A 16,882-nucleotide genomic window follows, 5' to 3' on the forward strand; every position below is an offset into this window, starting at 1 on the left:
TCTCTCTTTCTCGCTCTCTCTCTCTCTCTGAGCCGACCCTCCCCCTCCCCCGAGCGTAATGCGTTACTTGTCTTCTGTGTGTTCTTTAGGGAAGTCTCTGCATTTGCTGCCTGGGATTTTCCTGTCCTGGTGCTTGTAGGTCTGGCTCCTGTTTGTCTTTGGAGGTTTCAGCTGAAAAGCTAGCTCCATAGCTGTGTCCCCCAGAAGTGGACATTTGTTCCCTTATATCACCTCTCCCTAGTCAATGTCCCTGATTATTATTGGTTTCACTTGTCCACCGCCAGTCTAGCTCCATGAACATAGAATACTATGTTCTATGAGAGGATGAATCACATCTATTTTTTAAACTGCTATAATACAATACTTATATATATTATATATAATATAAATTTCTGACAAAGTATGTGTTCAAAAATATTTGTTGAATAAGGCCATATAGTATGAAGCTAATTGAAAGGACATCCAGGATATTGAAACAAAAGCCATATAACGAATGATTGTTGTCCTTAACGTACTATGTTATCTCTCATCTCCTTTGCTGTCCCTTGGGTATCTCATATTGTTATAGTATCTCACTTTATTATCTGATATATTGAATTTATTTGTATTTGGTTATTTGAAATTTGATAGGGAAGGGGGGAAAACCAAGATGGGTGGGGGGGGGTGGGGGGGAGGGTAATGGGTACCAAGACATGTGAAAGGGTATCAATGTATGTGAATTAATGCACCTTCTATCTGGCAAATATCATGTAACCCTTTTATTAATTACAATAAAAAATATAAAAATAATATTTGTTGAATGTTTGTTGTTCCAACACTGTATATTTAAAATACCATCATGTACGTTCTTTACCCCCCCTTTTCCCTCCCCCCCCATTCCCAGAAGGAAATAGCTTCCTCTAGCTGAGAACCTCTAGGCCATTCTGGCCAATAGAACTATACTGTGAGCTATAATTTTTAGTAGCTGTGTTATACAAAAAATATAAAATAAAGAGAAACAAGTGAGATTTAAAAAATAATTAACCTAATATATCAATAAGTGGTATCATTAATAAGCATAAACATAAAAATCTAGTCAGGTATTTTATATTCTGGGTATACTAGCTCTTCAAAACCTAGGATTTGTTTTATTCATCTCAATGGATGTTTCTGACATCTTAATGAATGTTTAAAGTGTCTAGTAGTCACATGTAGCAAGCAGCTTCTGCACTGGGCAGTATAGCTCTAGATTCTAAAGTCCTACTCAGCAGTGGCAAGATGTGATTTGCATGTCTGTCTGTATGTACACATGTATGTACACATGTACATATGTATATTTGTAGCATACATTAATTGTATAATGATGGTTTCATTCTGATAGCTCAATACATACATATAATGCATCCTGACCAAACTCACTCCCTTTACCACTCTCCCTAATCTCTCAAGAAGGAAAGTCTATATTAAAAAAAAATTTTTTTTCCTTTAGGGCCGGGAACATGGCCTAGTGATAGAGTGCTTGTCTAGCATGCACAAAGCCCTGGGATCAATTCTTCGGTACCATATATACAGAAAAAGCCAGAAGTGGTATTGTGGCTCAAGTGGAAGTGTGCTAGCATTGAGAAAGCTCAAGGACAGGACCCAGGCCCTGAGTTCTAGGTCCAGGACTGGCAATGAGAGCCAGAGAGAGAAAGAGAAAGAGAGAGAGAGAAAGAGAGAGGGGGGGGAGGAAAGAAAGGAAAGAAAATGTTTTTTTCCTTTGAAGGCCTTTCATTCGCTCCGAATGCTTATTTGGCTGGCACTGTACCATGTGGGCAAAGCCTTTAGCCCAAGAGACTTTTAAGAGCAAGGACTGCTACTCAGAACTGTGGTTGAAGTGGCAGTGCTAGCTTTGAGCAAAAAGCTCAAGGACAATGCTTAGTCCCTGAATTCAAGCGCACACACGCACACGCACACATGCACACATGCACACACACATGCACATGCATGCACGTGTGCATGCACACACACACGTGCATGCATGCACACATGCATTCAAGCATACAAGCGCTTTTTCCTCCCATAGAAAACAAGGCACCATGGGACTGAAGAGAGGAAGACATGAAGAGTGGAAGAGAATAACCTGAACTTGAAGTGAACTGGCACACCATTCCTTAATTCCTAACCCAAAGTTACCAACGGTTACAAAGATAACTACAATGGGTTGAACTTGAACCAATGAAAAATGGAGCCGTTAGGTTTAACAGGCACTTGTTTTTCTACTTAATTTCCTTGTCCAGGCTTTGCAGTAAAGTCCTAGGAGACACCAGTTTGGGTTTAAGTTTTCACCAACACCCCCCGCCCCCAAGACCTTCTGTTGGAGCCAATGGCATCTCATGAAAGGGGTCCAAGAATGGCCTGGGATTGTTCCAGCAGAGGAGATCTGGCTATAAAGTCCACAATTCCTCTCAGAGCTCCAGTTGACTGTGTCTTACCTACAGAGTAGAATCTAAGTCACTTCCTGCTCCACCTCCTCTTGATTCCCAAACCACCTACTCTTCTGTGAACTTGCTGTGGCCCAGTCACACTGCCATTCACTCGTTCTGACTCACCACACCCTTTCCTGCTGCAAATGTGGCTCCTGCCTCCCCTTTTCTTTTCTCACATGGCTGAAGCCTTCTTGGCTTTCATGCTCAGCCTAGATGCCATCTCTGACAGGAGACCTCTCCAATCCCCTAACCTGAAGCAGACCTTCCATCTTCACCTCCCTTATACATAATGATTGTTCTGTAGATCAACCAAAAGGTATCATCCGTGACATTTCTCACCAATTAATTCTTTACTCAGTATGGTCATATGCTGCAAAATGACATTTCAGTTAAGGATGGGCCATATATTATGACTGTAATCCTCCTAAAATAAAAATGGAGCTGAAAAAGTCCTATCACTCAGTGACATAACAGCTCCCACAATGTCGCTGGAGGGATGCATTTGTCATGTTGACAGCGGTGATGGTGCAGTCATAGCCATTATCATGTAAAGGTACAAAGGATGAAAACACAAGACTTAGGACACGGAGTGGAATATCAACACACCAAAGCAGCCGCTCTGGCAAGGAATCTCACACGCTCTCAAGAACCCTCTCACCAATATCTTGAGGAACACTGTGTCTCAACTTTTAAAAATCATCAGATTTTTTTTGCCAGTCTAGGGCTTGAACTCAGGGTCTGGGCATTGTCCTTGGCTACTTTTTGAGCAAAAAGTACCTACTTGAACCACAGCACCACTTCTAGCTTTTTCTGAGTATGTGATACTGAGAAATCAAACACAGGGCTTCCTACATGCTAGGCGAGCATGGGGTTCTTGGCCCCAGAATTTTTTTTAAAGGCCTGTGTTTATCCTTATGAGACCTGCTGAGATTTTAGAACATATATTTTATGATTACTGCATCAGTCATTTTTTACAGACTGGTCCTGGTCTATTTTGCTCTAAGGCCGGGCCATTAAATTTTGGCCTGAAAAGGTTAAGCTCTATCCATTTTAGAGACAATGCACTATTCATCTTTAAGGGCTTTCATAAATTAAAAAACACCCACATTCTTGGTTAAACCCTGGAGCTTACAGAATACCCAAACCCCAGAGCAATAAAAAGTCACAGATACATGACTCAGAAGCCATGATAAACTAAGACTTGGCTGGCTAATGAAATGGCACAGCAACAGCCAAGGGCAAAACAGAATGTTAACTCTGACTCCCAAGATATGTTAGGACATAACATATCATATTGTTGGGCATTTTAAGTTTTGGGTTTTTGTTTTGCTTTGTTGGGGTAATGAATAGAGGGGTTACAGTTACATTTGTCAGATAGTGGGTGCATTCTTCTTGCACATTGATACCCCTAATCTTTAACTTTTTTAACTGGTGTGTTCTAGATTTATTCACATTCAAAAATTCACTTGTGAGAATAGGTGATCTGAAAGATCTTATGCTTCCTTTATTTTGTATTTTCTTTGAATCGCATCATCAAAAAATACTTTAGAGAAATGGAAGCACTTTATGATGCTTCATTTCATGTTTAAATAAATATAAGGTATTTTAATCTTTGCCTTATATTTCTTTGCTTTGCCCTCTAATTGTTCATTTACAAAATTTCTACTTTATCCATCCTAATAGAATACAGCTCTCAGAAGACATAAAGTATATAAAGGGCATTGGTGCAGGTCTAACTGCCCAGTCCTCCTCGCAGAAGCACATTCTACTGAATGCTCAGGGAGAGATGCCGTAAGAATGGATTAGCTAGGATTCTCATTCTCTTTAACCTGCTCCAAGCTTACCCACCTTTACCAATGAGCAAGAATTTTATCAATTTAAGTCAAATGCTCCTGGTTGCAGATTCTTCCAGGTCACTCAATACCCTGAGAACCCACAAAATACCGTCAATGTATAGTAGATATGTAAAAATTAACAGTGAAGCCAGGCACTTAGAAATCACACTTGTGATTTTAGCTATTCAGAAGGCTGAGATCTGGCCCTGGCAGGGCAGGGCCAGAAAAATCTGTGAGACTCATATCTCTAATTAATCACCAAAAATCCAACTGTGGGTTGAGTGGTACAAGTGGTAGAGCACTAGCCTTGAGTCAGAAAAACTAAGGGATAAAATCCAGGTCCCCAGTTCAAGCCCCAGTACTAGAACCAAATATAGAAGAATATTGATTTGTTCTCAATTTATTTAACTTGTTTTTCTAATCACCTAGTAATTTATTCACTTTAGTTCATAATCAAAAATGTATAAATACTCACTAATTGTGACATCTTATAATTCTATAATTATAAGATATTAATGCAAAGAAAACACAGTAATGAAGAATAAGGGGATTTGTAGTATCTTTCCAATTTCTCTGCAAATCCAAAACTGTTCTAAAATAAAAAGCTCATTAAGGGACACTTCTTTCAAACTATCCAGTCTAACAAGACCTGTTCCACTTGTCAAAGGCAGTATACAGCTGTCTCACTAGAAAAATAGCATTATGTAGACCTTAGATGGGTCTTAGCTGCTCTGATACTTGTGAAGATATGTTTTTTCCTGGAGCTTTTGTTGATAATAAGCAGCTCAAACCTCTGAGAAGAGAGATGGGATTAATCACATCTCAGAGTGAGATGTGGTTGAAGGCTAAATAAAATTGGAGGGCCAAAAACTAGGAGTTATGCCAACCAAAATATTATTCTTTCATTAGGGCTATCCAGGCAAGGACTGAAATGAGAGGTTGCATCTGATAGCACTCAGGGAAAAGTTGAACAGAATACTCTCCCCTCCTAGGCCAAGGATTCATCTAGGTTTTATTTTTTAAAAGAGAACCTAGTTTTCTGAACCCAGAGAATCTGGTTTAAAACTACTGTAGCCATGAGATCATAGAGCTTGGCTTTAATTACACTGCTCATGAGAAATAGCCCCCAGCCTTAAGCCCATAAAAACCTACTCTTTACTGCTAGTGTTAGAAGTCTCCATGTCATACATTCCCCACCCACATTCCCCATCCCCACCCCCATATAAATATATATAATATATAATAAACTATATATTATATATATATCCATGCTTAGAGCAGTTCTTGGACTTTCTGTCACTTCCTTTCCCACCCACTATTCTTTTTATTTTACTTCTGTCTTTATTACCTACACCGCTCTATGGTCCCCCATCCAACTAAGTGTGGTCCAATATTGACATGTCAGGATGGGAAGATAGAGACAAAAATGAAAGAAAAGTTCATTGCAATTAACTCTTCTCCATCTTAATGTTTAGTCCCCTATTCCTTTAAGGACTAAGTCCTGCCTTACATGTATTGATTTTCCTTTTCCAGACTTTGAACCCTGACCAGGTACTCTGTTAGTATTTCTTTTTTTCTTTTCTTTCTTTTTGCCAGTCTTGGGGCTTGAACACAGGTCCTTGGACTTTCTCAAGGCTAGCACTCTATCACTTGAACCTCTGCACCACTTCTGGCTTTTTCTATGTATGTGGTACTGAGGAATCAAATCCGAGCCTTTGTGCATGTAGGCAAGTACTCTACCACTAGGCTAAACTCCTGTCCTGTTAGTGTTTCTTTATCTATTCAACAACAACAACCCTAGGGCCAGGGTCCTTGCATACAAATTCTTGCCTATTGGGGTATGTCTTTGGATAGTTCCCAGACTAAACAAAGACTTGTAATTGGTTGCTTTCTAATTTCTGCAGCCAGACTGGACCCATCTCAGCCCTGCACTAAAGAAATTTTCCCAGCATGCCCAGTGTTGACAGGTAAGTCCAGCACCAGGCTCACATTGCCAATTGCTCAGCGTAAGCAGTTCAGGCTCTTAGGTTTAAGCTGCTCAACAGTTCCAGGGCCATCAAAAGATCCAGTGGAAAACACAGACCCACCGGAGACTCTGCCCCCACGCCCCACTCACCTTCACCCAGAGTCTGTTTGAGCAAGTCATGCTTGGCCTGCAGCTTGGTGATGAGGTTACTACCATTCACATATTCTTTAAATTTCTGTAAGACACAAGGGACAAAAAGTGTGGATGCATTTGTCATTTTTATTTGGCTAAGTCATTAACCTGAGATTCAAAAAGTCATTCAATAGATGCCTTTGCTATGACCAATGTTTTAGTTTCACTTAATTCTTAGAAATGTAAAAATGTGATTTTTTTTTCTGTAGTACCCACCCCTCCCACATACACCAAAAACAAAGTTACAGATTGCAAAGCAAAGCAATGAGGTCCTTGCTTCTGGAACTGACCTCTCTGTGGGGTGACCAAAGGAGAATCAGGTCAGCCCCAGGGATCTGGAATGGGGACTAGAGGCTTCTGGGTCTGCTCCAAGCTCTGCTGACTTACTTACTCCTTGGGAGAATCCAGGGCTTTCAGGTAGGGTTTAGAAACACAAAGGAAATGGAGGAGGGCAACATCAGCAATGAAGACAGCTTTTGTCAGGTGAGGGCAGCTGTCTGCACAAGGCAGAAGACTTCTTTGGTCATCAAGGCTCTGCTGTGCTTCTGGGCAATAGCAATAAAGATGGGAACTGTCCCAGGGCTCCCGAAGCTGAGGCCTGAGAGCTGCCAGGGAGAAGCCATGAAACAAGTCTTTGTTTCATTTGCCTAGCTCTGAAGGTGAAAGGGCTCTTCACGCTGCTAGGAGATGTCCCACTTCAAAGAAGCTGAAGCCTGCACTGGGTAACAGGTATTCCTCTTTGTATAGATGAGACAAGGAGGCAGGCATAAGAAAGTGATTTGCCCCAAGTGCCAAAGAAAGCCAAAGGCCGGCCAGGCCAGGACCTAGTTAGGTCACAGCCCTTGCCAAGCTCAGTGCATTGTGGAGTAGCACTGAGGGATGGAGAGTCATCTGGATAGCAAAACAGCCTCCGCTCTCCCGTCCATTGAGCTCAACCATATCTACACACAGGTACCAGTTTTTCTTGATCCCGTCCCATACAATACCACATAGGCCCAAAGCCCTCGTGAGGATGGCCATGTGAAAGGCTTTCGAGAACTGAACTGACCCCTGCTTCAGGAGGCTCAGAGACCCAGGCAGCTATAATGAACCACAGAGTAAGTAAAAGCCCAACCAAACACCAAGTGTGGACTGGGAGTCTGCAGGCATAGCTGCAAAGGGGTGGTGTGAACTTGAGGAACTCTGAAAAGAAAGGCAAGGAGGTGCACCCTCATGGGGCAGAGTGATGCCCGCTGTGGAAGTCCAGGAGCCTTGAGGAGAAATGTCTCCCATACCACCATCTTCCTGCGCAAGACAGAGGCAAGGACGGGCTCTCAGGGAAGGGAGCTGGCATACACACGCACATTAAATTGGGGTTGTTTGGGGCCAGGAGTTTGGCCTAGTGGAAGAGTGCTTGCCTAGCATGCATGAAGACCCTGGTTCAATTCCTTGGTACCACATACATAGAAAAAAGCTGGAAGTGGTGCTGTGGCTCAAGTGGTAGAGCTCCAGGACAGCGCTCAGACCCTGAGTTCAGTCACTAGGACGGGCAAAAAAAAAAAAAAATGGGGGTTGTTTACACTGCCACTCTCAGTGGCGTTCCCGAATGACTGGTTGGCTGGGAAGCTGTGTTCTTCTCTCCTCTTCCCTGGTTCTTCTTAGCTCTGAAGATCTGGACCCTTGTTTGCTGGAAGAGACTTCCTGGATGTCTGTAGAATCCAACAGTTTAGACACACACACACACACACACACACACACACACACACACACACACACACACAAACTAAGGCTCCCCATGATTTGGGGGGGGGCAAATTGTAAAGGTATCAGCATGCTTCCAGAACTGTAACTCTTCACTGTGACCTAGGGCAGAACATTAAACATTTCCAGGCTCCCACATGGCCCTTGGTATAAAATAAGTAGACTCATGGTGTGTCTCCAAGGGTGGTCAGATGACTGACCTGCAGCTTCATCAGCAAGCAGGTTCTAAGCCCTCACTTCACCTGGGGAGGGACCACAGATACCCCCAAAGCAGGTAAATGTCCAGAACCCCATCGCAGGGAGGGAGGGAGTTGTCTAAATGCCTATATTTTCAAACAGGCATCCCAGTTTCACAGGAATATTCCAATTTGGTAACTATTGACCCCAAGCTTTTCAAATGCTTCCAGTCATACTGCAAACCCTCTAAGCTTACACAGAAGAACCAACATGGAAGCAGGCATTTGTCTACCATGCTGTTGAGTCTCCATAGGGTAAAGTTCTAATCATGAACATGGAACTCATGCTTTGGCAGACTACTTACTAAAAAAAAAAAAAAAACTAAAAGCTTGTAGCCCTCTGGTCTTTGGACATAAGTTTTACCCATGTGACCCACAAAAGAAAGAATGCCATCAAATTATATGGATGTTTGCATTAATGGAAAATTATGTTCTTAAAAGATCCCAAATAGGCTGGGAGTTTGGCCTAGTGGTAGATTGCTTGCTTAGCATGCATGAAGACCCGAGTTCAATTCCTCAGTGCCACTCACCTAGAAAAAAGCTGGAAGTAGTGCTGTGGCTCAGGTGGTAGAGCACTAGCCTTGAGAAAAGTCCAAGTACAGTGCTTAGGCTCTGAGTTCAAGCCCTACAACTGGCCAAAAAAAAAAACCAGAAGAAATTGCAAGAAATAATGCCAGCTAACCAGGTTGATAAATTGGGCTTTAAGAACCAAATCCAACATCTTAGTCAAATATAACTGTTAGACACACTACAGAATTCTTTTGAACTTTAAGAAGGTAGAAGCCCATTCTCTGCTTCTGCTGCCCCAGTTTCTTTGCTTCCACTACAAAAGTGAGTTACTATTCGTTCACATATTTCCTCCTCTCATCTTTGTAGCCCACATACTCTCTAGTGAAAGTAGTAAATGGCAGGAATGGCAGGGGCTGACTTTTGGAGATCAGCTTTACTTTCTCTCGTAACAAGATGCTGGCAGAAAAAGTACAGTATGTGGCAACAACTGTTCTCAATAGGAATTTGGTATAGCCTATCAAAAGGTGGCATTGGATGTCAGAAGTGGGTAAGTGCTCATAGGTTAGATGAGCACAGTCTAATCAGCCAATCAGTCCGTGCCAGCCTCGCTTCATGTTTCCAGCAACCTGGTCTTTGGCATTGGCCTGGCACATGCATTACACTTTTGACTGAGTATTGCAGGAAGGCCATGCTCCTTAAATCTGCTCATGATAGAAGATCAACAGGAACAAGAGGAAGGTTGAACAACTGGATGAGGACATTAACAAGTCTAGAACTACAAAAGGAGTCCATCAGGAAGATATCTAAACGGAAACAGATGTAAGATCCTACTGAAGGTGTTGCCTAAAGGACCTTCAAGAGGACGGAAGCCTAGCTGTACACAGAGTTAGCTGATTACAAAAACAAAGACTATAATCTTAGGACATAGGAACAGAGTGTGGTCCCTTGTATGAAAGGAGTGGATAGCCACCCTATTCTGTGCTGACCAGACCACTAATAGGAGCCTTGCTTTTTGTTTGTTTGTTTGTTTGTTTGTTTTGGAGACAGGATTTTTCTCTGTAGCCCAGGATTGCCTCAAACTTAAGATCCTGCAAAACTCAAGCCCACACCTACATAAGAGTCTCGCTTAGAGGGAACATTGGCAAATGGAACACGTTTAGGAGTTACTATACAGAGGCTAGCAAAAAAAAAAAAAAGCTTGTAAGACAAGAGTGAACGATCAGTGCATTTACCCTGGAGAAATAAAAAGCACAGAAGTCTCTGGGTATTCTGTCTGTCAGAAAACAACACCAAGATCAACAGCCAGAAATCCTAGTGTAGTAGATTTTTGAAGATAACAAAGGCAAAGGAAAACATTATAATATCTGAAGCCAGTCCCAATTTAAAAAAGAAAAGGAAGGGGTATTTTGAGAAGAAGTTTTTTTTGCTTTTAAGATGGGGGAGTTTAAACAGAGCCAGATGACTTGTGGGAGTGTGGATGGGATGGGAGATTAGTCCCCTACTACCTTAACACTACATTCAATAAGCCCTTGTTAAACGAATAGGCTCCATTCCCTTCTCCCTGCCTCTTCTTGCCCTTAGCCAACTGGAAAGTATTCAGCTGGAATCTTCTAGAAGGTGCTAGAAACACAGGAGCAACTGGCTTGGGTTGCTGAGGACATTGCTTTCAAAGCCTGCAGCCAAACCTGAACATATACACATCACCTGATTTGAATAAAACTCTCTTTTAGGTTTCAGTGACCATCACCTAAGATCAATGCCAATTTTCCTTCTGCTTTTCAGAAAACCATGCCAGACAGCTTAATGTTAAAAACATGTTGGAAGGTTCTTAGTCTTAGGCCTAAGGAACGCACACATAGGGTTTTACTGATTCATTTAGTCAGGTTGCTCCCCACAGTCACCATCAAGGGGTCAGCAGGCAGTGGGAGTTGTGGGTCCAGGGAATCACTTACTGTAAAATAAAACATTTCTGTTTCCTGCTGGTTGGCTCTCCTTTTAGCAATGTTGATCTTGCTCATGTAGGTCTCAGAGGCGGCGGACTTGACAGACTCGGTAGATCGGCTATGCTGGAAGGCATCGGAGACGTCGAAGTCCTCTACAGTCAGCATGTCCTGCAGGGTCTGCATGGTGGCGTCCAGAGTTTTTCTAACCTAAGGAATAGAGTGCATCCACAGACCCCCCTTATTCTCCTCATGCCGTCAACACTCCAGAGTCCTTTCCCCAGCATTTACCTTATTCTTTCACATAAAGGCCCTAGGAGGAAGAGCAAAGATGAGCCCTCTCCCCATTACGGCCATGTGGAAAGTAAGGCAAATGGTCTAAGGTTATATAGATGGCTGGGTAAGAAGCCAGACCTCTAATACCAAGTCATTTATTGCATTGATTCCGCCAGAAGAACCCTCGGGGAATGCTGTGATGGACAAGGGACTCAGATGTCCAGTTCGTCCTTGTCTGGTTGTATCCCCAAACTATCTTCCCCAGTAGGAGCTGGTCCCTTGAGCAGGGACTGTACTAGAGGTCTATACAGGCGAGAGAGAGGATGAAGACTGCATAATGGTGGCAGAGATCATCTCTGAATGGATTCTCCAACAATCTGCTCTCTGACTCCCACCACAAGCCATCTAAAATGACTCCAAAGAAGTCGCCAAGGCACAAGACTCCAGAGTCTCTCCTGGAATAAACCAGAAACCCTGCCCATGTAGCCACAAAAGTTACAAAAACAAGGCAAAGCCTCAAAGCATCCCTTCGCCAATTAATGCCTAAACGGTAGATCCTATACTTTCTGGAGGGTCATTGCCATAGTGATCACAGAAAGAAAAAAAATCTGCATTTGTTATAAAAATCCCTGCCACTCAGTCTGTCTTATTGCCCAGACCGCAACTGAAATGTCACCTACTAATAGTGTAGGGCACCTCATGTCTCAACCTAGGGTCTTTCACTATTCGTTTCCATACTCATTCACCAGCTGGTTTGTTTTTATGTTTTAATTTCTGCTTTTTTTTCTCTATAGAGTGTAAGCTGCATGAGAGGAAATGCTATGTTTTTGTGTTCCCTCCATTTATTTATTCTCTATCTATAATGTTTAGCACACAGTGTGTGCTCAACAAGGACTTGATAAATACTACTTGAATAAATACTTGTTGACTGAATAAAGCCATTTTTCTTGCTAACACAGAGCAACCCTAGGGGTTCAACTAAAGTATATTCATGTCATCTACCAGCCAACTAAGTGGGCTGTTTGCCTCATCCTCCTTCCAAGTTAAATTCATTAACATTATTACGTACATATTGTCCTACACAGATGATTTAAAATCCTTTAAAGAAAGAATAAATGTAATGTTCCACAGTCCTACTTTGACTTGTATTGTCCTGAGTAGCAGTCAATCTTACATCTGGACTAGCTCTGTCATTTGTGGAGGTGCCAGGCAAACCTGCTCTCCCTGCCCAGGATGGCTCTCTCAAGACCTGAAGACAGATATCATGTCTTCCCACTGTTTCTCAAAATAATCCTGCCTGTGGCCTCGGACAGACACTCCTCATATCCTGATGTCCCTCTCCAGGGACTGCCTCCTGGAATCCTCAGTTCATGTCAGAATGGACCCACCCTGCCTGGGAGTGATGCTGTGCTATCATGCTGCATGGAGGAAGGCCAGGCTTGTGAGATTCCTTCAGTCTCACACTCCACGGCATCCTTAGGGTGCCCTGGGTTATTCATTCCATTTTGTAGTTTAAAATACCTACTCTGATTTCTGATGTAAAAACAGATACTCATTGCAGCAAACAGGAAGGGGGGAAATGCAGAGAAATCAAGAAAAACAACCAGTCATTCCACAACCAAGGCTTAACCACTGGCCACACTTTGAAGGCTCCCCCACCATCCCCTATCTTTTCTCTCTGCCTGTAAGTTCACAGATGCACACACAGACTTCAGCTTAACCTACTTAAGATCATTCTGAATGAAGTCCTACTTCCTCTCTGTTTCCCGTTCACTTACCATCTTGTAAGCATCCCTTAGCCCTTAAGCATTTTTTGTGAGTAGTTTTTTTTTGGGGGGGGGTTGGTTTTTTGCAGTTGTATAACCTACCTTGTTATAGATGACCCATCCATTCACATCTGTTCTGCTGCACAGATGGACTCCCCTCAACAAGCCAGTCCATGTGGAAACTGCCACTCACCTCCTCATTCTCTATCCTGAGCGTGGCCAGTCTGGACTGCAGCTGGTGGTACCGCATGAGCAACTCCATCTGCACCGGCTGCTGTGCACTGACCTGGCACACCTGCAGGAAGAAAGCTATGGTAACTGTGGCTGCGCAGGGCCTCCTCACCTTCCTGGACCAGGACAGAGCCCATCATTAACATCCTCTCTACAGCCAAGGATGAAGGCTCAGCAAGGCTAGGTGGTCTGTCCATGGGCACTCAGCTTATGCGTGGCCAGATGGGAGCCAGTTTCCTTCTATTCCAGAGACCACCTTCCTGCTGTGGCCAGAGGTATCCTCTCAGTCATGATCCTTTGCATTTACAAAGGGATTTAACATACTCTCATTAAGTGAAATGAATTTATTAAATTCGAGCAGAAAGTTCTAGAAAGAAAGCAAATACTTGAGCCAGGTGGGGTGGTTCATGCCTGTAATCCCAGCATTCAGAAGGCTGAGGCAGGAGGGTTGCCATTTTGAGGTCAATTTGAGGAGGAGGAAAGGAGGGAGGGAAGAAAGGAAGGAGGGAAGGAAGAAGGAAGGAAGGAAGGAGAGAGGGAGGAGTGATTTGGAAAATCTCAGGGGGTTATTTGCATCAGAGATTTGTAGAACTTATAGTACTGTACTGGGGAGGGTAACCTTGTGTCTTCTTGGGTTTGTTTCTTGTCATTTTCAGGCTACAGTAGGATACTGAACAGCACAGGCCTTGAAGGCAACTCAGCTGTCCAGTGTGTCACGGGCTACAGCACTGGAGGCAGCTGACACAGGTGTGGTAGGAATGGCTGTGAAGCGGTCACTGCAAGGGCCAGCCCACCTGAAGAAGAACCGACTATTTCCATGCAACTTTGGGTTCCCTGGGCACCTACCACCACACATGCTGTGGAGGGAGGCCTAAGAAGCAAAGGTCCTGAGACTCTATAGGAGAGGAAGTTGAGTCAGCAAAATGGATGGTATCAGGGGTGGCTCCCCCACTAGAGAGATGTGCACCCACAACTACTGTCCTCCCTTCCATCCATGCCCGACCAATATGGGAGTGGATGGACGCAGATGTCATGTTGTCAATGTGTCCCCCATAAGTTCACACAGAAGAAGTGTAACCCCTGAAGCCATAGGTCATGGTGTGTAGATGTGGAGCCTCTGGGAGATGATCAGAATCAGATAAGCTCAGGAGGATGGTCCCAGGATGGCATCTGAACCTTCGTAACAAGAGACCCAAGTTTACACACTTGCTGTTGTCACATGTGGTGCCTTATAGCACTGGATGATGTCCCAAGAACGCTCCGACCAGATGCTGGCACTGTGCACTTGAACTTCCCAGTTCTTAGAACTGTGAGCTAAGAGACCTCTGTTCTTTCTAAGGAATATAGTCTCAGGCACCCCCTTTTTTTGCCAGTCCTGGGCTTGAGCTCAGGGCCTGAGCACAGTCCTTGGGCTTTCTCAAGGCTAGAGCTCTACCACTTGAGCCTCAGCACCACTTCTGGCTTTTTTCTATGTATGTGGTACCAAGGAATTGGGCTTTCATGCATGTACTCTACCAATAGGCCAAACCCTTGGCCTCTCAGGCACTTTTTACAGCCACAGAAACCCAACTAAAACACAGCTATGAGCATGAGCTCCTTCAAGAAACTTACCTCATCCCCCATGTGAGGCTGGAACTCAAACTTGAGCGGGGGACAGAAGACCTGGTTACACATGTCCATGACTGTATGCTTGTCACTCCGGGAGTCCAGGTTATCTACTGCGTTCTCAATGACATCCAGCCCCTCATGGCGAGAGGTTTCCAGGTTGTATTCAGCAGAGAGGTAGGTCCGGAAGGTGCGTGCCAGGCTGGCATGGAAGCCCAAGTCACAGCACTTGGGAAGAGGCAACAACATCAGGGTCAGGATGAGAGCCAGGACAGTGACTTATGCTCACTTTAGAGCATTATGGAATCCTACCTACCACACAAATGACACCAAAGAATGCAAGGGAGGGGAGGCGGGCCTGAGATTTGGTCAACAGCAGAGCCTCTCTTGGCTACCCAAATTCATTGCCATCTTTTTCACTTCCAAGATTTCACACGTGTATCCCTTCTGCCACAAATCTTCTTCCTTGGGCATTTGGTTTATAAGTTCCTTCCTCTGAAAACCTTCCTTGGTGTTCACCATTCTCACCCCTCATCCCCACCAATTCCAGAGTAGCACATATCAGGGCCAAAGCAACCAGAACGGATCCTTAAACTAAGGAAGCACCTACAGAGCAAGCTCTTCCATCTGCTCAGGAAGCAGAGGTGCGAGAGAGCTGCTGCTACAACAGAGTGGACCTAGAGGCCCTCCCCATCACTGCCACTCAGCGTCCCTCCTCCAAGCCCAGGTGTCCTCCTGTGAGCCCTGCACAGCTGGCACTCTGATTCAGCGCTCATCCTCGCTCCCTTGGCAATATCCCCACACCAGGCTGGCCTGGGTCACCATCTTCTGTCCCGTTGACACTGAATACATGACTGGCCAAGACAACTGGCAAAGCTCACCTCCTACCCATGGAAGTAGCCACCAGGAGGTGACATGGCCCCGCTGCAAACACTTCCTGCTCTTCTGTTTCAGCAGGGCTCCAAAACCCGAGCACCACCCCTGTCAGCAGAAGACCAAGGCCAGCCCCTCCTCTCATGAGGGGTGTAGCCCTGTTCAGCCCCCGGCTCCCCAGGGTACTCACATCTATGAGATCGGAGACATCGTGGATGTAGTATTTGCTGATAGCAGCGTTGGTGGCTGCAAGATTCAGCAGGTAGTCATTCCGGGCCTTTGTGCACTTCAGCTTGTTCTCCGAATACTTGGCCTGTCTCTGGAAGGAGAAAGAACAGACATCAAAGCTGAGCCATCCAGCGGGGAGGTCTGCAGTCTTCTCAACAGTGACTATTGAGAACTTTGTCTAAAGGGACAACCCTATCTAAAACGCCCCTGCATCCTTGTCTGCTCAGTGTTTCTTCATAAGCCTTCCCGGCACCTCTTCACGTACCTGCTGACTGCCAGCCCATCCGTGTCTACCACCAGGAAACTAAGAATCAGGGACTAGAACTACCTTGCTTGTTACTGTTGGGTCTACAGTGCCCAGAAGGGTTCTGCCCAAAGCAGGCCCTCAGTGATTTACCCTAGTGTTGTTCTCTCTTGCTGGGTGGCACTGACCTTGTCCCCAGCCACCAAACTGTCTTCTGAAACAAGTCCTGATGTACATTGATTCCTGATGATTCGTGCTTGCTGGGCACCAGTGCCCCTGCAGCTTCCTGTCAGCTGAGTGCTTGTGCTGAGTCCTGGCCAGGCCTAATCAAGACTAGCAGGCATGTGGCCAAGCTGCCTCCTTCAAGACAGGGACCTCATGCGAAGGGGGAGGGTGAAGGCTGTCAGCTAAGCACCTGATCCTCCTTTCGTTTGCCCCACCCCCCCACCCCTCACCTTTTCCTTCATCTTCTCAATCTTCTTCACAGAGCTGCGACGCTGGGGCCGGTCCTCATGCCGGAGCAAGTTCATGCTTAGCTCCCCCGACTTGTTGAACTGCTTCTCCTCCTGCTTCTCGGCCTCCTTCAGCTTGCTTTCTGCACTGATGCTCTCGGCATGGTACATGTGGTAGGTTTTCATGACCTGGGAACACGGGAATGTGAGAAACCAGCAGTCTCAACTCTGCTGTCTCTCCTGGTTGTACTCTTGGCTCCTGTACCACATCTGTCCCTGCCCTCTTCTCAGCACACACTCTGAGTACTAGAAATAATGACGATTATTATTACCAGCATTCT

The 16,882-nt window shown here is 44.7% G+C and overlaps 1 protein-coding gene across 3 annotated transcripts in view; it reads right to left on the bottom strand.

Moving 5' to 3' along the window:
- Srgap3 (SLIT-ROBO Rho GTPase activating protein 3) overlaps positions 1-16,882 on the bottom strand; it is a 169,320-nt gene that overhangs the window by 35,498 nt on the left and 116,940 nt on the right. For all 3 annotated transcript variants that reach the window (XM_090323892.1, XM_090323891.1, XM_090323890.1), the window contains exons 5-10: positions 16,545-16,730; positions 15,808-15,936; positions 14,751-14,972; positions 13,102-13,203; positions 10,879-11,076; positions 6,399-6,483 (exon numbers count right to left, since the gene is read on the bottom strand). In XM_090323892.1, coding sequence (XP_090180018.1) covers positions 6,399-6,483; positions 10,879-11,076; positions 13,102-13,203; positions 14,751-14,972; positions 15,808-15,936; positions 16,545-16,730 — 922 coding nt within the window. The remainder of the gene's footprint in view (positions 1-6,398; positions 6,484-10,878; positions 11,077-13,101; positions 13,204-14,750; positions 14,973-15,807; positions 15,937-16,544; positions 16,731-16,882) is intronic.

Source organism: Megascapheus bottae, chromosome 33, assembly GCF_031878675.1.
Source record: "Megascapheus bottae isolate mThoBot1 chromosome 33, mThoBot2.hap1, whole genome shotgun sequence".
Lineage (NCBI taxonomy): Eukaryota > Metazoa > Chordata > Mammalia > Rodentia > Geomyidae > Megascapheus > Megascapheus bottae.